The 24,477-nt window shown below is 38.5% G+C and overlaps 1 protein-coding gene across 6 annotated transcripts in view; it reads right to left on the minus strand.

Moving 5' to 3' along the window:
• neto1l (neuropilin (NRP) and tolloid (TLL)-like 1, like) overlaps positions 1-24,477 on the minus strand; it is a 222,583-nt gene that overhangs the window by 192,893 nt on the left and 5,213 nt on the right. For all 6 annotated transcript variants that reach the window (XM_048528543.2, XM_059646009.1, XM_048528540.2 and 3 more), the window contains exons 3-4: positions 24,136-24,264; positions 20,414-20,662 (exon numbers count right to left, since the gene is read on the minus strand). In XM_048528543.2, coding sequence (XP_048384500.1) covers positions 20,414-20,662; positions 24,136-24,264 — 378 coding nt within the window. The remainder of the gene's footprint in view (positions 1-20,413; positions 20,663-24,135; positions 24,265-24,477) is intronic.

The raw sequence follows: 24,477 nt of genomic DNA on the forward strand, positions 1-24,477 counted from the left end.
AATGGTGAACATTTAACAACAGACAACTTTCATTCTACTCAACAGAGTTTGAGAAAAAAGATCAAATTGTTAAAATTTCAACTTCCTCCAAAGAGGAAGGCTGAATGAGGTCAGGGTTTCTGGTGAAACCTGTACAGTTACTGTCTCCGTAAACCAGAGGCCAAGTGAGAGACTGGAGGTGGGTTGGTGGGATGAAGAGGGGAGAGATATAGGATAATGTAAATAGATTAATAGAGTCAGAGACTTGTGGTGATATGTTGGTGTACATGTAAAGAGTTAGGTGGTTATATAGTTCAAGGGGTTAATGTTAATATGATAGTTCATAAGAAAGTAGTGAAAGCTCATATCACTCCAGAACTATTGGTTCAATTCAGAAAAACTCATGTAAAGTCTCGATCTGTACATCATGGAAAGTTACTACTCAACTGAAAGTCATGTTTACCTGCTATTGTGCATCTTGCAATCTGCAGCAACCTAATTTCTGATGCATGCAATCTACGATTCTGGACATTGATTACAAAATAAAGCTTCCAAGTAGTATTTGATAAGGTTCACCATACAAGATTGTTAACAAAATGAAGAATACATGAAATTGGAAGCAATTTTGTAACATGGGTCAATAATTGAAAGGGTTAACTTTGATTCCAAGGGAATCAAAAGTTATGGAGAAAGGGGAGGAAAGTGGATGTGAGGAGAGTCAAATCAGGCATGATCCCATTGAAAAGCAAAACAGGCTTGAAGGGCAGAACAGCCTTCTCTGGTTCTGATTTCTCATAGTTTTATGATTTCTAGGTTGTAACAAACATTTTGTCAGACATCTGTACTGATATTGCAACACTTCATCATATAAATGACATTAATTCTTTCAAAAAAGAAATTGAGAGTTGTATATCTAAGTGTGGAGATTATTCTCAATTAGGACAAGCAGTGAAATATATGGAGATTTGCATCATGTGAGAAAAGGCACAGAGAAACTAAGACTGAGCAGAACTGTGACAACTTAATGTGAAAAAATGCATGAAGTCACCCACTGTACATTTTAGAAAGACAAATTAGAATATTGTCTCAGCTACGACTACCAGGAGCTATTGAGGATTTGTAATGTCCATATACAAATTAAAATAATTAATCATTAACATGGTGCTTAAGAAGCAATCAAAAGGGTTTATTGAATGTTGACTTTTATCTCAAGGAGTTTCAATTTAAAAGTGAGGAAATACTTTGACTTTGAATATCTGGAATATTGCATTCAGTTTTGGGCACAAACCCTTTGCAATGATGGAGTGATTTGGGATTCTTATAAAATGTTAAATTAGGGATACAGGGTTGCATAAATTTGACTCGTATTTAATTGGGTTTAAAGGAGATCAAATAGAAGTATCCAAAATTATAAACGTTCTGGATCTAAAAGACAGAGAAATTATTTCCTCTGACGTGCAAGCTGGGAAGAGGTCGTGATCCTACCTTAAAGGGAAACTATTTAAGAGTGAATTTAAGAAACACATGCACCTTCAAGGGATCTGCAAATCAGAAATTCAGTTTATCATAAGGTATGTTCATGGTTCATGCTTGAGGCAAGTAAATTTGTATTTAATAAGAGTGTCTAGGGAATAAAGGCAAGAAAATTGAATTGAGGTACAAATCTGCCATCATCTAATTGAAAGACTTGAGATTTAAGCGACTGACAATTATTTTTGGTGTCCTGTATTTAATTTTGTTAGGCAGAATAACTCAGGATATAAATGAAAAGGTAAGTTTATTAAACATTATATAGAAAAATAAACAGTTCTCAGTTCAAAAATAAAGATTGTCATAGTCATTAAATATATCAAATTACTCTGAATGGTGCAAAGTAACAAATTATATTTTCTCTCAACATTTTGCATTACCCTGAACCTTAAAAAAGTAGTTGCAAACTCCTCAAATACCTAGCTGCTACGGAGTCTTCTGATGTCAATCTGTGTTGCAGACAACAGTGATGGCATACTGTTAATACTAATGATTTGAAATCCCATTAGCTGCCACAACATGGTTATGAGGAAAGTAACTAGAGATACCCAATTTTCCTGACTGTTGCTTTTCATCCTTACCTCAAGTATGCATATTTCTCAGTATGGAATGACAATTTTCTGCAGTTTTCAGAGACAAAATAGGTAGCAATAATTCTAACTTTACAGATTAGCAGCAAAAATTCAATAAATAAACCAACGTGGGCAAAAATTCTTCATTGGCGTCAATGCAAATCATAGCTTTATTTGGAGTCTGGAGCTGGAAAGTAATCTTATCCATTACAACATTGTGCTTTATATTAAAACATACACAGCAGCTCTTGTTTTCTTTCTTTAAAAAAAGATGATTGAGGGCTCAACACAACACTCTCTGAAGTATTTAAGGAATGATGCAGCCTGCTATTGTGCTCAAAGAGTCAGAAGTGCCATTCTTCACATGGGCTGTGAAACTAAATTCTTTTCCGTCTGTTCTTGTAGAACAAATGCATGTTACAGATCCCAAATACAGTACTTAAAAATTTGGAGAGTGTCTGCAGTGACCTGCTAAGAAATTCCCTCTCCCCAATGCCACAAAACAAATTAGTTGCTCAGATGCTCTTTCAAAAGGTCCAGCTGTATGCAAATAAACTTTTATATTTGAGTAGTAGAAATCACTCTAAAGTGATTCAGTGCATTTAGACCATTTTGTGACATTTCTAGAAAACACTACCAGTCACTGTACAAATACAAACGCTTCATTTTTTTTCTCCCATTTTTTGTGTCTTCAGTTCTCAGCACATTCACTTCTCTTTCTATTTTCTACATTTTAATTTCCTTTTTCCTTTTGATGTGAATTTTCCATGCTCTGATTATGATCAGAACTAGGATTTTGTCACAAATCAACTGTGAGGGCTTTCCAAACTCAGACAATATTTAACTCCCATATTTTCTTTAAGCATCACCGTTTTTTGAAAGGCTATGCATTTGGCACTTCTCAGGGATGCCTGGCCTGTATTTCATCTTCCACGTGGGAAGCCAATAATACATGGAAATGTCACAAGAGAGCCCGAACACTGTATCTTCATGCTTAATTATGTTAATGAAAATACATTCAGACAAATATGATTTTATGCAGAAGCTTAAGAAGAACGACAAGGCTATATATTGTTCGTCATTTCATGTTTGCATACTTGTAGGGGTAGCTGTAACTGCAAAAATTTGGGTTATTCCATCCTGTATGAAATTAAAGACTTGATTTGAATTTTAAAGGTGCACATCAAGAATTTGGTGTCATGCGATGCTGAGATGTTCAAAGATTCAGGCATGGGCAACTTCTTGTATTTTGAAGAAAACTCCTCTTACAGCACAAACTAATTATTTTAGCACTAGCGCTATCCTGAAATTATATTGTCTGGGTGTTGTTTGTGCAACACAAAATATAATGAAGTCTGACACCCAGTTGTTTCATGTACAGTGTTTTTATTTATTATCCATTCATGGAATATGGGTGTTGTTGGCTGGCCTGCACCTCTTGTCCGCCCTTAGCTGCCCTCAAAAAGGTGGAAGTGAGCTGCCTTCTTGAACTGCCGCAGTCCACGTGCTGTTGGCAGACCCACAATGTCATTAATTGAGTGAGTTCCAGGATTTGAACTAATAACATGAAGGAACAGTAATTTATTTCCAAGTCATGATGGTGCGTGGCTTGGAAGGAAACTTGCAGATCGCAGTGTTCACATTAATGTAGTTTATGATACAGGAGACAACTGATGGTCTGGTTTTAATGCAGGAAAACTGAGCACATAGTGAGATTCCATTTTTGACAACAGGTGGATGGCAACAAGATAGAAGTTAATAATTGAATTAGGTGTTCTAATGATATCCTAATTTGCACAAATAACCTAAGTGGTTATAATCCTATCGCAAGTAAAAAGATTCAATTATAGACCTGTATCTGCCAGCTAATTTTTACACCTTACAACATACAATGCAGTCTACATTATCCAGTGATAACATTCCTTTACTCGTCAAACAAAATCAAAATGTTCTACATTCAAATTCAAAGAGCTCATGAGCCTGGCACTGTGCAATAGAATGAACTGTGCACAGAGCTTAGCCTTTCTGATTCAAGGTGCCCTTGAACTCTCAGTATTAAATGTTAATCATTTTGAAATCAGAAAATCTTTGATTTGAGCACAAACCCTCCACATTTACTTTTGCAATTGTGCTTCTCAATTGTGCAATTGTGAAGCTTACCAACAGAAACACTATTGTCCTAAATTTTGAGAATTATGCACATGCATGCTGAGGCAGAGGCTGATGAATATTAATGTCAACTTCCAGAAGATAGTAACAAAGGAACAAGAGAGATATAAATGATGGCAGAACATATGTATTCCAACATAATCTGACAATACTATATTAACAACATCATGCAATGGTAAATTGATTTCAAACCATAAGCAAATATAAATAATAAATAACTACAACATGTCTAAAATATTCAGATAGCACTATGAATGATGAAGTATGGCTTATTTAGGAAAATCATCTAAACTCAAGAATGAGTAACATCCTTAAAATTCCCTTGTCTGTTTTACTTCTGTTTGTGCTGTTCAAGGGTTAGATTTTTTTTTTCCTTTTTTCTCAAACAATGGCAAATTACAACAATTTTCAATAACATTTAACAAAACATTAATATGGACAAAATAAAATCAATATTGTACTTCATTCAATAGTTATAGACATTGCCTTATTTTCTATTGCAAGAAACCATAATTTGTACAGTTGCTATCCAAAATGGTCAACCTACAACACCAGTTATATACTAAGTGATAACTTGGGAACCTACTCCACTGATTGGAAATGTGTGCTTCCTGAGCATGTGATTTAGATTGGCGTAAATGAGAAGGAGCTGCAGATCATGATGCAGCTGCAGAAACATTCAATCAGTGGTTCCAGGGAAGTTATGGTTCCTTTGACTAATATAAATGTGAATACATTATCACTCCAACTATAGTTGGAAAAGCACAATTCACTGATCAAACTCAGCAGTAACCAATATAATAGTGGATTTTTTTTGTGGATTATAACTTAATCTATTAAAGAGATCACGTAAGTATGTCACAAAAAGAAAACTAAAATTAAACAAATGCTGGGTCAGTTGTTCCCAGGGGATCCAGGAAAAAAACTGACATGGCTTAAAAGGTAACAAGAATTTATTCTAAGATGACAGATCGTTATTGGTATAAATTTGGCAAAGGTATGTGAAACAAAAAAAAAATATCAATAATTGAAAAAGGATAACAGAAAATAAAAGTTATATGTACTCAAAGAAAAGTAATGAATAACAAAACAGAATCTATGAACACCTAATCAGTGAATTCCCATTACTTTTATGATGAAAGGCAGAAGTGGCATATATGAGACTTTACAGGTGGATGATCATACAGTAAGAAATAATTCCTTGTATAACATTAAACAATAGTTTCGGTGGCAGACTGTAGAAGGCAACAGAACTCAAAAAGCTGAAGGGTTACCTAATAGTATAACGTAATTTTTCATACTTTGCAGTTTAATAATAGCAAGATTGTCAGTGCCAGCTGACATTACTGCGTGATACTATCAAGAACATACAATGCTCACATGAGCACAATTTAAGGCAAAATCCAACATGTGCTGTTAAGATTACCCTGCTCATCTACTAGACATGGTGTTGCACCATCAAAGCTTCAGTATAATACATTATTGGTGATTTGATGCAAGCTTTGACATTTTATACGTAATAATCACAACAAAGACTACTGGAAATGCTGAATATTTTTCAATGAGCTATTAGTTGAAATTTAACAGAGTTCTAAGTCACAATTATTGATGAACAAAGCTTCTGGCCTTGAACAATTAATTTTATAAATGAGGGGTGTTATTACGACTGGATAACATTTCAAACTTTCATGGTTTTTAGAATATCAAAAGTAATATTTGTTCCAGGTTTTGACGAAAACTCAGCTTCTACCTTAGGTATGCGTAAATTCTCTGTTCACTTTCTGTAAAAAGTCAGGAAACTTAATTACAATTCAAACAAAAGTCATGCCAAAATAGAGGAAAGTAAACCTCTAAAACCTGTTCAATCTTTTTGGGCAGCTTGGTGTCAAGATCAGGTCATGGTCCCTTCACAGTTGACTGCAAAGTCCAGGGTATTCATCTTAGTTTTTATGGGTTATGTAATATGTTACACTAGAAAGCTCACACAAGTACACAAGCTTATAAAAATGCCTCCAGAGGCAATGCTGTCCCAAAATAAGTTGAGTCATATCTCCAAACCGCAATCTTCAAAGTGAAAGTAGAATACAATGGTCCAGTTGATAAAGCTGAAATGTGCCACAAATCTCCAGCACATCTATATGAACGCAAAGCAGCAGAGAATAAGACCATAACAGTGTCGAGAAGGAAAATAAGTTGAAAGACAAAATATCAGCTAGAAAAAAGGCCACACAGTGATAGAGTTGATGCGAGATGAATTATTACAGGGAAGAAGTTTGGCATATTATGTCATAGGGAGTCACGGAGATTTAACAGCACAGAAAAAAAGCCTATCACATCTGTGCCTCTCACGAAGCATGTATCTAGTCTAATCTAACCCCACTATCCTGTACTTGGCCCAAAGCTTTGAATGCTATGGAGTTTCACTGGTTCTGACTTGCGTCGTGATGCAGTCCATGGACCTCACAGAACTAATCCAAGGCTGTCAGTGGACTGAGATAATGGGAACTGCAGATGCTGGAGAATCCAAGATAATAAAGTGTGAAGCTGGATGAACACCGCAGGCCAAGCAGCATCTCAGGAGCACAAAAGCTGACGTTTCAGGCCTGGACCTTTCATCAGAGAGCGGGATGGGGAGAGGGTTCTGAAATAAATAGGAGAGAGGGGGAGGCGGACCGAAGATGAATAGAGGAGAAGGTAGGAAGGTAGGAATAGAGGAAAGTATAGGTGGGGAGGTGGGGAGGGGAGAGGTCAGTCGTGGAGGACGGACAGGTCAAGGAGGCGGGATGAGATTAGTAGGTGGGAAATGGAGGTATGGCTTGAGGTACACCTCCCAGTCGCGAACGATTTTAACTCCCCCTCCCATTCCTTAGACGGCATGTCCATCATGGGCCCCTGCAGTGCTACAATGATGCCACCCAAAGGTTGCAGGAACGGCAACTCATATTCTGCTTGGGAACCCTGCAGCCCAATGGTATCAATGTGGACTTCACAAGCTTCAAAATCTCCCCTCCCCCCACTGCATCCCAAAACCAGACCAGCTCGTCCCTGCCTCCCTAACCTGTTTTTCCTCTCACCTACCCCCTCCTCCCACCTCAAGCCACACCTCCATTTCCCACCTACTAATCCCATCCCGCCTCCTTGACCTGTCCGTCGTTCCCGGACTGACCTATCCCCTCCCCACCTATACTCCCCTCACCACCTATCTTCTCCTCTATCCATTTTTGGTCCACTTCCCCCTCTATCCCTATTTATTTCAGAACCCTCTCCCCATCCCGCTCTCTGATGAAGGGTCCAGGCCCGAAACATCAGCTTTTGTGCTCCTGAGATGGTGCTTGGCCTGCTGTGTTCATCCAGCTTCACACTTTGTTATCTGTCAGTGGACTGGCATGTTTATGGTGGATTAAGGTTATTTCCATTCAGTCAATAAGTGTGTGATAATAGCAGTGAAATTTACAATGGCCATGTCTGTTAAGAAGACTGCACATTCATTTCTTATCAATGCTGCAACAAACTTTGTGGTTAATTTTCCAAGAGATGATAAAACCATATGACAAAGAAGCAAAACTAATCCATTCTGGCCACTGAGCCTGTTCCAGCAGTCAATGAGATCATGACTGATCTGATAAGCATCAACTCCACTTTCTTTTCTCCATAACCCTTGCTTCCCTTACTGATATTTACCTACCTAAAGCCATGAACATACTTAACAATCCAACTACTAAAGGTTCTGCAGTAAAGAATTTGACAGGTTGACTACTGTCAGAGAGAGCAAATTCCTCCTTCTCTCTATCCTAAATATCTGTTCTAACTGGGCAATCCTTACACTGAGATTATGCAATTATACACACAGTTGTAGGCTCCCCCATAAAGGGAAACAAACTCTTAGCATATACCGTGTCAAGTCCCCTAAGAATCTTCTAAACTCCAGTGAGTACAAACTTCACCTCATAAGAAAAATCTTCTAACAGATTAAGCCTTATCTAGTCTGCTTCCAAAGTTCGTGTATCTTTCATTAGATAAGAGAACAATAATAATATTCTGGTATGGCCTAACTCGTGTTTTATATAACTTGAGCATGGTTTTTCTATTTTTACACTCCATTGCTTTTGAATTCAAGGCTAACATTTCATTTGCCTTGCTTATTAACCTCTGAATTTGGATACCAGATTTTTTTTGTAGTTTATGCGCAAGGATTCCTAAATCCATGTTCAGCAACCTTCTGCAGTCTTTCCCATTTAAATAATATTCATCTCCTCTATTCAACATACAAAAGCACAAAATCTTGCATTTTCCCACATTAGATCGCACAACATCATGGGCCGAAGGGCCTGTACTATGTTGTACTGTTCTATGTTCTATATAACACCTGACAAAGTTTAGCTGATTCACTCAACTTGCCTGTATCCCACTACAAACTCTTTTTGTCAATCTCACCACTTGTTTCCTACCTATTCATGTGTCATTCACAAACTCAGTGAAGGCACATTCACTTTCCTCATGCAAGTCATTAAGATATAACGTGAATATATAGGATCCTAGCACTGATCCCTAGTACTGTGGAACTCTACTAGTTATAGGTTGCCATTCTGAAAATCCTTTATCCATGCTAATACACTACCTCCAAAACAAGGGGCTTTTATCTTATTAAGTTGCTATAAATACACTGTTTTATTAAATGCCATCTTGAAGTCCAAATATATTACCTCTACTGGTTACTCTTTATCTATCCTGGTTTTTACCTCTTCAAAGAACTCCAATAAAACTTCTGGCATGATTTACCCTTCATGAAGCTATGTTATTCTGTTTGCTTATATTATGTATATCTAAATGATCTGCCAAACCTCCTTTACAATAGACTCTAACAGTTTCCAAATGATAAATGTTAAGACAACTAGCCTATTGTTGCATTTTATTTGTTTCTTTTCTTTCTGAATAAGGATGTTATATTGACAGACTTTGCCAAAATTTAAGGATTCTTGAGAGATTACAACCAGCAAAACCATTATCTCTGCAGCTACTTCCCTTAATATCTTTGAATGTAACCAATCATGTCCAAGGGACCTATTAAACTTTAGCCTCATTAGTTTCCCCAGCACTTTTGCTCTAGCGATAGTTACTATATGTATTTCCTCTGCTCTTTTCCCCTTGAATATTTAGTAAGTATGTAAGATTATTATTGTCTCGTAACATGAACACGGATGCAGAGTATTCGTTTAATTCAACTGCCAATTTTTGGTACCCCATTATTTCCCCAGCATGATTGTGCAAGGGACCGATGTTCATTTTGACCTCTTTTTTCATTTTTATATATTCAAAGAATCTCTTGCTATTTATCATAATATTACTTGTTAGTTTAGCTTCAAAGTTTACTTGGTCTCTCTTGTTTATTGTCATTTTCAGATGAAGTTTAAAACTTGCCTAATTCTGTGGTTACCATGAATCTCTGATATATTCTACTTTTTCTTCTTTCAATTTCGTATCCTTAACTTTATTCGTTAACTATAACTGATTTAACCTTTTCCAAGAATCTCTCTTTTTCACTGGAATACATATTTGTTGCAAATCGTGAATTATTTTCTTAAACATTCTTAAAAATTGTTCTTAAATCATCTTTTTTGCGTTTTCTACTCCACTCCAGTCAACTCTGCCCTCAGTCCTTTGTAACTTGCATTAGATATTTTAGCACAATTATAGTCACTCATTCATAATGGATATTTTATTCCAAGACCATTAATTAAATCTGCCTTATTACACAATACTGGATCCAGAGTAACCTTATGCCTGGTTAGACCCATAACATAATTTGTTCCAGGAAACTCATCCTGAATACTCTCTATGAGTTGTCTCATGGCTACCTTTGTCAATTTAATTTTCCCAATGTAATGAAGCTTGAGGTCATTTGTGATTAATGTACTATGTTTTATTTTGGCATACCCCTCAGGATCTCAGTATTATGGTTTATTCTCTGTCCTACAGCACAGCTACTGTTAGAGGGCCTATGGACAACTGCCTATGGACAAGTGTTTTCTTTTCCTTGTTCTTTCTTACCTCCGTAATATTTGGATTCTACATCTTCTGATACAAGATCATTTCTTGCTATCATACATATTCAAACATGTACTAATAAAGCTACCCCATCACCCTTTCCTTCTTGTCTGTTCTTTAGCTTGCTTGGCAAATGGTAACAAGAAATGATGATGTAAGTGTTGCATAAATCAGTTTGGACCTGAAGGGGCTAACTAGCATCGATGAGACAGGCTCTGCCCATTAGAAGCTAAAGGACCTTTCCTCTGAGGGATGAATGAGTCATCAGTGTGTCTTGCTGGTGTATGCTGAAATTTAACTATAGCAATATATACTTGATTTTAAGTTGAGCCTTAGGTCTGACAAATGAATCTTGTGCATCTTAGATTTAATGTATAAGCTGATAAGTAATGTGTGATAATCCTATTCTGTTCAAGTAATGCAAAGATTATCTTCTACCTAACACATCATCTGAGCAGCCTTCCATGCTGGCAATCAGTATTGTTGACTAATGCTCATAAGAGCAGCGTATCATATGTCATGACTGAGGTGTGCACAACTCTAGTCCTACTGTTCCACAGGTTGCAAGATAAAATAAAAATACTTGTTCCCCAGTTTTCAAGACAATCAATTAAATAAATTCCTTAGATCAGGTATCAGGAGTCTGTTGCTTTCATTTTTATGGCATGTGTGGTCATACCACTAATCAAATATGGTGGTCTCTAAGTCTTGTAGGCACAGCTTGATCAGAAATATAAGTCTCCTCAATTTCTCTTTAAAAACTGCAAATGGATTTCATGCTAAGCTCAATAGGAACTCAAAGAAATTAGAAAAATCAACCATGCAATTTGTTCTTGGCAGGTTTTCCTCTAATTCAGTTAAAACTAAAATCAAATAACCACCTCCCTAAGCCAGTCACTGTTTAAAAGAGCACTAACAGGCTCCATAGCAAAGCTAGCAGTTGTCATCTGTCATGTATTTTGTAGATAGAATTGTAAGCAAAAATCTCCAATGTTAACAATGAACTTACAATGATCTCTTCAAAGAAGCAACTGTTTACAAGAAAATTTGAAATAAATGTGATTTCTCAAATTCTTCAAAATTTAAGCAATATTAAATATGAAGTATCTTTGTTACACAACTATTCCAGCAGGACGGTAGCAGAGTAAGGCACGCCTGCCGGAGCTCCTCTGCTCCCTTTGTTTGCTTTCAATTTTTCTCTCTTCTTCTCTTCTCTTAGCCTTGGAGGCAAATCCTGGAGCAATGGCAGGTGTGGGAGTAAGTCCCTGAGCAGCATGTGGGCAGCGAACCCTGGAGCAGTGAAGGTAGTGAGCACCACAGCAGTTCGCGGGTACCGAGTCTCAGAGCAGCACATACCTGACAGAGACCTACAGGAGGGGAGGAAGTCCTGGAAGTTACCTTGGAACAGCTGAGTGCTGGTATGGAGTGGACAGGAGCCTTGAAGCGGAGTGGAGAAGGCAGTTGGACGGGGGTCTGGTGCAGACAGTCAGACTACATGCAGAGGTGACACGGTGGCTGAGTGGTTAGTGCTGCTGCCTCACAGCACCAGGGACCCAGGTTCAATTCCACCCTCAGGCAATCATCTGTGTGGAGTTTGCACATTCTGCCTGTGTCTAACATGGTTTCCTCTGGGTGCTCCAGTTTCTTCCTACAGTCCAAAAATGTGCAAGCTAGGTGGATTGGCCACAGAAAATTACTGAGTGTTCAGCAAAGTGGAGATTAGGTGGTTTATGGGGGATGGGTCTGGGTGAGATGCTTTGTGGGTCAGTGTGGGCTTGATGGACCAAAGGGCCTACTTCCACACTGTAGAGATTCTATGAGAGGCCCTGCCCTAAACTGCTACAAAGTAATGTTTATTTGAAATTTTTTACCTGACTTTAATTTAACGATGCCTTATTTGTAACTTATTTTTCAAACTCTATAAAGTAATGCAACCACTTTTTCTTTCCACTTTTGTATCCTAGATTTATACCTAGGTACTGGCACCTAAAATGGCACCATAAGAGGCAGATTTTGTGTAAGTTATTCGCTGTAGTTCTACAAAGGAGTATGCGTGATGATAAATGACATTCCAATTCTGATTCTGAGCTCAGAACATCCCAGATGACTCTCGCAGAAAGCAACGACTGTAAGAGGGAGGATTGTAGAACTTCACAAGTTCCAAATACTTTAGCTTTATAATGGTCGTTGAGCTTGATAAGGGTATTTTTTAGGACAGAGTAGGAAAAAATATTTGGCAATCCTGTCAGTTGAATCAGTTCTATGTCAATATGTACCCTTTCATAAGATACAATACTGTCTATGAAAGGAATAAACAGTAAGCAACTTCCTAAAAAGTGATTCCAACACCAATAGTTTTCATAACAAGTTGTAGGAACAGAAAGTTAATCTGTATATCACAGTTGGCTAGCTGTGTAAAAGTGGTATTCCCTCACAAAATAGTCCAGTTTGTGGCAGGGTATGTTCACAAGCATCACAGAACATGATACACAAATAACAAAAATGATGATTAAAGCTTGTACTTGGCTAAAATATGAATGTGATATTATGGGATAGAAATGAATCCAAATCTATTGCTGGGTGCCAATTATTCTCTTTGTCTCCTGTGACACTCTGCTTTTCATCCTGTTGTGACAATGACTGTCAGTGATTAATAATTCAGGCTTTGTATTGGAAAATCCTTTTATGCTTCTCTCTTCTCTCATAATGTTAGTAGAACTTCCAAATCTTCATTATTATTAAAACAATTGATTTGAGATATGAGTTGAATAGACCCAATTCAGTTTACTCACAATTTTCTCAATACCAAGTTCCATTTACAATACATCCTCACTACCATCTGGGGGCAAATGCTAAATTTGAAGAACTGTTTCACAGTCAAGTCAAGCGACAGCATGACATAGCCACACTTATGCAATAATATCGAACAGACAAGGGACAATGTCCCAGATGCTACCATCACCAACTCTAGATATGTCCTCTCCTACCAGCAGGACAGGTGCAGTAGACACAGTTGGAGTCACATTTGGCATTTAGGAAGACAATTGTGTTGCATAAAGCTCTGGCACATCTCTGTAGAAGTTCTTCAGGGTACTATCCTTGGCCCAACTATCTTCAGCTGCATGGTGGCTCAGTGGTTAGCTCTGCCATCTTACGAACACCAGGGACCCAGGTTCAATTCCACCCTCGGGCAACTGTCTGTGTGGAGTTCGCACATTCTCCCTGCATCTGCGTGGGTTTCCTCCAGGTGCTCTGGTTTCCTCACACAGTCCAAAAATGTGCAAGCTAGGTGAATTGGCTATGCTAACTTGCCCATAGTGTTCAAAGATGCATAGTTTAGGTGAGTTGTAAGGGGGTGGGTCTGGTTGGGCTGCTGTGAGCATCAGTGTGGACTTAGTGGACCAAAGGGCCTGTTTCCACACTGTACGGATTCTATGATTTTCAATGACTATCCCTCCATAATAAGTCAGAAGTAGGATGTTCATCACCGATTGCACAATGTTCAGCATCATTCACAGCTCCTCAGTCCATGCTCAAATGCAACAAGTCCTGGTCATCATCCAGGCATGAGATGGCAGCTGTTCTAGGAGTTTGTAGGCTCTCTAGAGTGTGCAAACAACACCCCTCCAAAGAGTATCCCACCCAGACCCATTCCTCATGCCTAATCCATCTAAACTAAATATCCCTGGGTACTGTGGGCAATTTAGAACATAGAACATAGAACATAGAACATAAAACATTACAGCACAGTACAGGCTCTTCGGCCCTCAATGTTGTGCCGACCTGCCATACCAATCTGAAGCAGGCAAAGAAATACATGCCCTTACTACTCTCTGAGTAAAGAAACTACCTCTGACATCTGTCCTATATCTTTCACCCCTCAATTTAAAGCTATGCCCCCTCGTGCTCGCCGTCACCATCCTAGGAAAAAGGGTCTCCCTAGCCACCCTATCTAACCCTCTGATTATCTTATATGCCTCAATTAAGTCACCTCTCAACCTTCTTTTCTCCAATGAAAACAGCCTCAAGTCCCTCAGCCTTTCCTCGTAAGACCTTCCCTCCATACCAGGCAACATCCTAGTAAATCTCCTCTGCACCCTTTCCAAAGCTTCCATATCCTTCTTATAATGCGGTGACCAGAACTGTACAAAATACTCCAAGTGCGGCCACACCAGACTTTTGTACAGCTTCACCATAACCTCTTGGTTCCGGAACTCAATCCCTCTATTAATAAAAGCTAAAATACTGTATGCCTTCTTAACAGCCCTGTCAACCTGGTTGGCAACTTTCAAGGATCTGTGTTCATGGACACCGAGATCTCTCTGCTCATCTACACTACCAAGAATCTTACCATTAGCCAAGTACTTTGTCTTCCGGTTACTCCTACCAAAGTGCATCACTTCACACTTGTCCGCATTAAACTCCATTTGCTACCTCTCAGCCCAGCTCTGCAGTTTATCTATGTCTCTCTGTAACCTACAACATCCTTCCTCACTATCCACAACTCCACCGACCTTAGTGTCGTCTGCAAATTTACTAAGCCATCCTTCTACGCCCTCATCCAGGTCGTTTATAAAAATGACAAACAGCACTGGACGCAACACTGACCCTTGCGGTAAAACACTAGTAACTGGACTCCAGGATGAACATTTCCCATCAACCACCACCCTCTGTCTTCTGTTAGCAAGCCAATGTCTGATCCAAACTGCTATATCTCCCACAATTCCATTCCTCCGCATTTTGTACAATAGCCTACTGTGGGGAACCTTATCAAAAGCCTTGCTGAAATCCATATACACCACATCAACCGGTTTACTCTCATCTACCTGTTTGGTCACCTTCTCAAAGAACTCAATAAGGTTTGTGAAGCACAACCTACCCTTCACAAAACCATGCTGACTATCCCTAATCAAATTATTCTTTTCTAGATTATTATAAATCCTATCTCTGATAACATTTTCCAACACTTTACCAACAACTGAAGTAAGGCTCACTGGTCTATAATTACCAGGGTTGTCTCTACTCCCCTTCTTGAACAGGGGAACCACATTTGCTATCCTCCAGTCTTCTGGCACTATTCCTGTAGGCAATGACGAGTTAAAGATCAATGCCAAAGGCTTGGAAATCTCCTCCCTGGCTTGCTACAGGATCCTGGGATAAATCCCATCCGGCCCAGGGGACTTATCTATCTTCACCCTCTGTAGGATTTCTCATACCTCTTCCTTGTGAACCTCAATCCCAACTAGTCTAGTAGCCTGTATCTCAGTATTTAGCAGAGCCAATCCACCTACCCTGCCATTCTTTAATCTGTGGGGGGAAAATGGAACACCCAGATGAAACCCACACAGACGCAGGGAGAATATACGAATGCCACACAGACGGTCGCCCAAGGTTAGAATCTAACCCAGGTCCCTGGCGCTGTGAGGCAACAGTGCTAGCCATTGAGCCATCTAAGTGACAAGTAACCTGTGCACCACATAAATGTTAGGCAATCACCATTTCCAGGAAGAAATGATAATCTCACTTTATGAGCATTCTGGAGGTCAACACTGACCAGAAACTCAACTGGACTTGCCAATATAAATGCAGTTTCTATGAAAGCAGGTCAGAGACTAGAAATATTGCAGTGTGTAACTCACAGCCTGACTCCCCAAAGCCTGTCCACCAAGTCAAGAGTGTGATGGAATACTCCCTATTTGCCTCAATCGATGCAGCTCCAACATCACTCTCGAAATGTTCCAGTTCAAACAGCCTGCTTGACTGGCACCACATCCACAAGCATCCACTTCTTCCACCATTAATGCTCAGTGCCAGCAGTGTGCACCATCTACAAGATGTACTGCAGAAATTCACCAAAGATCCTTTGACAGCACTTTCCAAACAAATGATCACTTCCATCTAGAAGGGCGAGGGCAAAAGCTACATAGGTACACCACAACCTGCAAGTTGCTCTCTATGTCACTCACCATCCTGGTCTGGAAATGTATCACTGCTTCTTCACTGTTGCTGGGTAAAAATCCTACAATTCCTTATCTCAGGGCTTTGTGAATCGAGTACAGGACATGGAGTGCAGTTGTTCAAGAAGGCTTTCACCACTACAATGGGCAATAAAAGCAGGCCAGCCAGCAAGACCTACGTGCAAGAAATGAATTTTTAAAAACTATCCTGCTCCTGTACAAACATTTCCAGGTGCAAAATGTTTTATAATAACATGAAAGGATGAAGGAAGTGGGAAATGACATCAATCGACGGCTGTACCTTGAAGAAACAAATTGATGTGTCTGAATAATGATGTAGATTTTGAACTACATGTTTCTAATATGCCTGATAGCAAGTCATCATGCCTTGAACAAAATCTGATAACAAACATAAGTAGTTTACTTTCATGATGGTGATTTGGTGAGGTGTCAGAAGCACCTCACTAAAAGTAAAAAAAAAATTTCAGCATTTCTGAAGCCAATTTTTATCATTGTCCCACAGGTGCAGTCCATCATGCTCCCTTGGATTTCTCACATATTGTGGTGCTATTCCTATTCAGGTCAAGCAGCAATGTTCCAAACAGAAAAGAAGAATTACAAAATAATGACCCAGTCTATGTGAATTGCTTTTGTGCACTCCTAACACTTGCAACAAAATAACACGTGCACAAATGAAAGAAGACCACTTTTGGAATACTGCGCTCAATTCTAGTTTCCCTGCTACGGGAAAGATATTCTTAAACTTGAATAGGTTCGGAAAAGAATTAAAGCATGTTCCTGGGGATGGTGGAGTTGAGCTATGGAGAAAGGTTGAATAGGCTGTGCCTTTTTTACCTGGAGTGTCAGGAGCTGAGAGGGGCCCTCGTAGACGTTTATAAAATCATGACAGGCATGGAGAACGTGAATAGACAAGGTATTTTTTTCCCAGAGCAAGGATGTCAAAACTAAAGGGCATAGTTTTAAAGGAACAACAGAAATACTTAGAAGGGAACTAAGGGGCACCATTTTCACACAGAGGGTGGTGCCTGTATGGAATGAACTGCCAGAGGACGGGATGTAAACATGTACGATTACAACATTTAAACGCTGTATGGATGGGTACACGAACAGGATGTGTTTCGAGGGGTATGGGCCAAATGCTAGCAAATGGGGCTAGATTAACATCCACTGTTTGGGTGGATTGGACAGGTTGGGCCGAAGGATCTGTTTCCATGCTGTACTCTATAACTTTATGATTGTAACCAAAAACCTGCCTAACTGATAGATTGAGATACAACAGATTTAATGAAAGGAAGCATTAGGAATTTTAAGAATGCATAATTAAAAACAATCAGGGAAAATTGAAAACTGGAATATTATGTAATCAAAGCTCTTTCTTAGAAGGGAAAACCTGAATGAGCATAAAACATACCACTTCCAATTTTTATTTTGATTAAATATACCATGAAATTATCAACCTGAATACAGGTCTAAATTTAAGCCTGTTAACACTAAATTATTTTTAAATACAAAAATTAAACAAAATAATGATGGTTATAAAATGGGCTGTAAATTTGCTTTCACAACTTTTATATTAAAGTACAGAGGCAAAATCTAACACAAGGCATTTAAAATAAGATAATAACTTGGTTAAAATAAATCACAAAACATTCCTAAATGAACATTTTAAGTGTTAACACTTCTGCTATATTGTCAACAGAACATTACACTATTGTCAAGAAATTAATTAAATTCAGGATCTTATAAATGGCAGAACTACAGCCAATATGCTAACCTATGAAAGCATTATAATGTATCAGATACAATTTGCTATCAATCTACTTTTTTTGTTATTCAATGCCACAAAAAAGACATTATGTAGAGATCATTAAAACTCCACTGGAACACATTTCCTGTCTGCAGACCTCGCTTTTTGTTCTACACATTTTTGGTTATGTTTTTATGGTCACATTAACTATATTAAATTTTAACATATTGCGCCCATAGGTGCTAGCGAGTTTTGAGAAGATTTGTAGCTCAGGTTGAGGTTCTGGATGTGAGTTTGCTCGCTGAGCTGGAAGGTTAGTTTTCAGACGTTTCGTCACCATTCTAGGTAACATCATCAGTGAGCCTCCGACGAAGCTTCGTCGGAGGCTCACTGATGATGTTACCTAGAATGGTGACGAAACGTCTGAAAACTAACCTTTCAGCTCAGCGAGCAAACTCACATCCAGAAATTTTAACAATCCATACAATTACATTATGTCAACTGTCATAACAGATTATCAGGCTCCCACCACTAGATGGCTCTGTGGAATGACTTTCTGAAATCTCCCAAACTTAATGTCACTTTACACAATTACTCATTACTTTGAGCGGTGCTGCAGCTGACCGACATTGACCATCAGACCATAAGATGTAGGAGCAGAAGTAGGCCATTCAATCCATTGAGTCCGCTACACCATTCATTGAAATCATGGTTGATCTGATAATCCTTACTTCCACATTCTTGTCTTTTTCTGTATTTCTTGATTCCTTTACTGCTTTAAATTCTGCTTTTCTCGGTCTTGAACATTCTTAACAAACCAGCCTCAACAAACGTCGGCAGTATAGAATTTCATTGATTCACTATCCCCTGAGAAAAGAAATTCTTCCTCATCTGTTTTAACGTGTGACTTCTTATTCTGGGATTATGCCCTTTGTTCTTAGACTCTCTCAAGCATCTACCCTGTCATGTCCCCTCCAAATCATCTATGTATCATTGACATTGCCTCACATTCTTCTATATTCTAATGATTTATTTGTAAAACTATTTATAAAAGATACCTGGTGTCCGCTTTGTGAACCTTAAGGGGCCCAAAACTGTCTTCCAACTACGATCTTGTGTAATTTTAACAAAATCTCTCCACTTTTATACTCCTTTCCCTTTTCGACAAAGGAAAGCAATCCACTTGTCTTCCCTATTACCCACTAAATGTGGATGCTATCATTTTATGTTTCATGGACAAGGTTTTTCTCTAGTTAAATAATATTCAGCTCTCCTGTTCTTATTACCAGTATGTGTAAAGTTCACAGAGATGCCTTCAAGATTTTGCACACTCACTTGATTTGTCTATTTCCCTCTGCAAACTCCTTATATCATTGTCACCACTTGCCTACCCACCTGTTTTGCTTGTCATCTGCAAACCTGGATCCAAACATTGGATTTCTTCACAAAAGTCATTAATATATACTGCATATAATTGTGGCCTCAGCACTAATCCCTGTGGCACTCCATTAACTACAGAAAACCTTCCTAAAATTGCCCCCTTTGCCTCAACTCTGACTTCTACTAGTTAGGCAATCCTCCATCCATATGAATGTATGACCTTCAATTAGACACCAGCCTAATGTAGCTCAAAACACAATCTTCTAGAAATCAGATCAGCTAAGTTAACTTTAATAATTCAATCTCCTCCCATTGATGCTTGGAAGTAACAGAATGAAAACTTTTTGTTTCTTCTACGGAACTCTTCTATGTTACTGAGTACAGTGAGACACCAATGAAAATTGCTGACACTAATCTATCCCACACTGTTACACCAACCATAAGAAAATTACTGCTTAATAACTAAGTTTTCTTCACATTGAATGAAGGATTTAAGTGAAAGTTGCTACATAGATATTAAATAATGCAGCTTTGAAATGTTCTGACACACTGGAGGTCTAATCTATTTATATTGTTCATCATGTTATGAAAATGCAAAGAAATAAAGACTAAGGAAAAACCCTTTCAGATTATTAATCCACTGCTTCCTTATCCAGAATTCAGGCCTGCATGCAATCATATCAAAATATCTTTTAAATTATATCTTTAACAAGTACAGATACATTTCTTCTACTTCAATTACAAAATCCTCTATCTATTATTTTTGGGGCAACATTACATTCAACATGTCTATTCTGCATCAGTCAGGAACAAAACAAAATAAAAACCTTTAAATTATGGACAGGAATGTGTCCTTTTCTTTGTATACCAGTACTTATTCATAAATGATGCATTTGTCAATTTTCCATCACCATAACGCTTAAAAAGTATTTGATGTGCACTCAAGCAAGAAACAGTAATATCTACTTGTCTCATGTTACTATTATTCCAATGAGATAATAAAAAATGACTACCTGGTATAAAGTTGTATCTTGCCAGAAATCCAATAGATTCAAGCTCACCATCAGCAACAAATTTAATCCATAAATATCTACCCGATGATGTTATAAAAGGTGGAATATTTTGACCACAGTAACGTCCAACCTCAGTAGAAAATCCAAAAGGTCCATCTCGCACCTCAATATGGTCAAATTTGCATTCCCAAGAAGGTTCAATGGAGTACTTTTCATCAAAGTAAAGTTCAATGCTTTGTCTTGGTGCAGCTAAATAATGAAGTTAAACAATCAGTTCCAAGATAATACATAAAATAAAAGTTGACATAAGTATATTACAAACGTATAGTATATCAAAGAAAATGAGTGAGTTCAGATGATACAAGGCATGACATTCAGAACTAAAGCAGAGCATATCATTTCAAGGGAATTGTAAACTTTCAATACATAACAATTATTTATTTAAAATAATGCTCACCAGCACCATATAAATTAATGCATTGTGCAAGAACAATCTATTATTTGATATTTTTACATGTTTAATTAATTTGCATGTTTATCTCATGTTACATCAAACAGATTGTCTAGTGTCAATATTAAATCCATAATATGGTGAAATTTGGGAGATGTTATAATTTTAAGGCAACATATATGAAGGATATGGTATGATTGAATAAAAGAAAAACATACTTAATACCTTTTCAGGCCAAAAAAGTCCTGAATAAAAAGAGCTGCTGACAATCATAGAACATAGAACAGAGGCCAGTACAGCATAGGAATGGGCCCCTCAGCCCACAAAGTTGTGCTAAATATGATGCCAAATTAAACTAATCCCTTCTGTTTGATAAGGCTTTTGATAAGGTGCCTCACGGGAGGCTGTTGAGCAAGGTGAGGGCCCATGGTGTTCGAGGTGAGCTACTGGCTTGGATTGAGGATTGACTGTCTGACAGAAGGCAGAGAGTTGGGATAAAAGGCTCTTTTTCGGAATGGCAACCGGTGATGAGTGGTGTCCCACAGGTTTCAGTGTTGGGGCAGCAGCTGTTCACTTTATATATTAATGATCTGGATGAAGGGACTGGGGGTATTCTGGTGAAGTTTGCAGATGATATGAAGATACGTGGACAGGCAGGTAGTACTGCGGAGGTGGGGAGGCTGCAGAAAGATTTAGACAGTTTAGGAGAGTGGTCCAGGAAATGGCTGATGAAAGTCAATGTGAGCAAATGCGAGGTTTTGCACTTTGGAAAAAAGAATACAGGCAAGGACTATTTTCTAAATGGCAAGAAAATTCATAAAGCAGAAGTACAAAGGGATCTGGGAGGGTTGGTCCAGGATTCTCTAAAAGTTAACTTGCAGGTAGAGTCCGTGATTAAGAAAGCGAATGTAATGTTGTCGTTTATCTCAAGTGGGTTGGAATAGAAAAACAGTGATGTGCTTCTGAGACTTTATAAAGCTTTAGTTAGGCCCTATTTAGAATACTGTATCCAATTTTGGGCTCCACACCTCAGGAAGGACATACTGGCCCTGGTGTGTGTCCAGCGGAGATTCACACGGATGATCCCTGGAATGGTAGGTTTAACGTATGATGAATGGCTAAGGATCCTGGGATTGTATTCATTAGAGTTTAGAAGGTTGAGGGGAGATCTAATAGAAACTTACAAGATAATGTATGGCTTAAAAAGGGTGGACACTGGGAAGTTGTTTCCGTTAGGCGGGGAGTCTAGGACCTGTGGGCACAGCCTTAGAATTAGAGGGGGTAAATTTAAAACGGAAATGAGGAGACATTTAATTCATTGCCACGGAGTGCAGAGGAGGCTGGGACGTTTGATGCCTTCAAGGCAGAGATCAATAAATTCCTGATCTCACAAAGAATCGAGGGCTACGGGAAGAGTGCAGGGAAGTGGAGTTGAAATGCCCATCAGCCATGATTTAAATGGCGGAGTGGACTCAATGGGCCGAATGGCCTTACTTCCACTTCTATGTCATATGGTCTTATGGTTTGCCCTTTGTACATAGCCTTCCATTCCGTACATATTCATGTGCTTATCTAAAAATCACTTAAATGGCCTATCGTATCTGCCTCCTTGGCAGCATGTTCCACATTTCTACCACACTCTATGTGGAAAAAAAACTTGTCCCTCACATCTCCTTTGAACTTCACCCCTCTCACTTTAAATGCTCCCTAATTTTAGGCATTTCAACTCTGGGAAAAAGATTCTGACCATCAATTCTATCCATGCATCTCATAATTTTATAGATGGTTATCAAGTCTCCCCTCAGCCTCTGCCACTCCAGAGAAAAACAACCCGAGTTTTTCTAGTCTCTCCTTATAGCTCACACCCTCTAATCCAGGCTGCAGCCTGGTAAACCTCTTTTGCACTCTCTCCAGAGCCTCCACATCCTTCCTTTAATGTGGCAACCAGAACTGATGCAATACTCTAAGTGTGGTCTAACCAAAGTTTTATAAAGCTGCAACATGACATCCTGACTCTTGTACTCCACTCCCTGAAAAATAAAAGCAACCATGCCACATGCCTTCTTTATCACCTAAATTTATTTCAGCAGCCACTTTCAGGGAGCTATGCACGTGAACCCTAAGGTCCCTCTGTACATCAATGCTGTTCAGGGCTCTGTCCTTAACTGTATCATTTTCCTTAAAATTTGATCTCCCAAAGTGCACCGCCTAAAACTTACCTGGATTAAACCCCATCTTCCATTTCTCCACTGATATCTACAACTGATCTATAATCCACTGTTTACTTTGACAACTTCCAACACTATCCATAACTCCACCAATCTGTTATCATCTGCAAACTTACGAGCCTACACATCTACATTTTCATCCAAGTCATTTACATATATCACAAACAGCAGAGGTACTGTGGAACATCATGAGTCACGGACCTCCAGCCAAAGTAATACCCTTCTACTACGACAGTCTGCCTTCTACAGGCAAGCCAATTTTGAATCCATGCAGCCATGTCACTGTTGATCTCATGCATCTTAATCTTCTGAATGAGCCTACCATGAAGGACCTTGTTGGAAGCCTTACTAAAATCCAATCAACTTTCAAAAATCCTGATAAGGATACTGGGAACTGGCAGCTCAAGGGTGGACTGGTAATTCAGAACCAGACTAATGCTCTGGTACATGAGCTCATATCCCACCATAAAATCTGTTGGATTTAAATTCAATTGATATATCTGGAATCTAAAGCTAGTTTCAAAAAAGATGACTGAAAGTATGATCAATTATTTGAAAAGTCACTTTGATCATACAATGCCATTTAGGGAGGGAAGTCTGCCCTGCCCTAGCCTACATGTGACTCCAGGCCTGCAGCAGTGTGATTGGCTTTCAAGTTGCAGAGCAAACCATCTCAATTCAAGATCAATTAGGAATGAGCTCCAAATACTGGTCTTCCCCAAATGTCCATATTCCCCTAAAACAAAAGGGAATGATTTTTGGAGGCATAAAGACTTGTTTTTTGATCTGTGATTTAAAATATTGAAAAAGTATTTATGTTAAAGAAAATAATATGTAATAAACGCAAAAATAATTACTGACGAATGTCAGAAAATCATTTTTTGAAGGACTAAAGTTGCGCTGACTAGTGAAGTAACTAGATTTATAATGCTAAATCATTGTCTATTTTGATTACAGTTCTTGCAAAGAAAATCATGGATAACAATCTGTATATAACAATTTTACCTTCACTGCAATGTGGGTAAAATATCTCTTGTTCATACCTTCAATGATGTATGTGCACTCTCTGTCAGGAGGGTACTTGTTTGGATAATTGGGGGATGTGAAGAAGCCACCATCTGGATTTTTGATCCAAGAGCCACATTGCACTGACTTTGAAGAGGTTGATTTGTCTGTAAACAGATCAGATTCAGTGTCAAATCAGTATGTGGTAAAACCTATTTGTCTGAAAGACCAAGAACTTTGTATATTTTGATCATTAACAGAGGAGAAGGTTGGTCATAAATCTATCAAGGTCATGTGTAGGATGGTGTGGGTGGGCAGCAAAGACTAGAACAGGGTTAGGGTAATTTGTTTTAAAACAGCATAGTGAGTCTAGGATGGAG

This window comes from Stegostoma tigrinum, chromosome 5 (assembly GCF_030684315.1).
Source record: "Stegostoma tigrinum isolate sSteTig4 chromosome 5, sSteTig4.hap1, whole genome shotgun sequence".
NCBI lineage: Eukaryota > Metazoa > Chordata > Chondrichthyes > Orectolobiformes > Stegostomatidae > Stegostoma > Stegostoma tigrinum.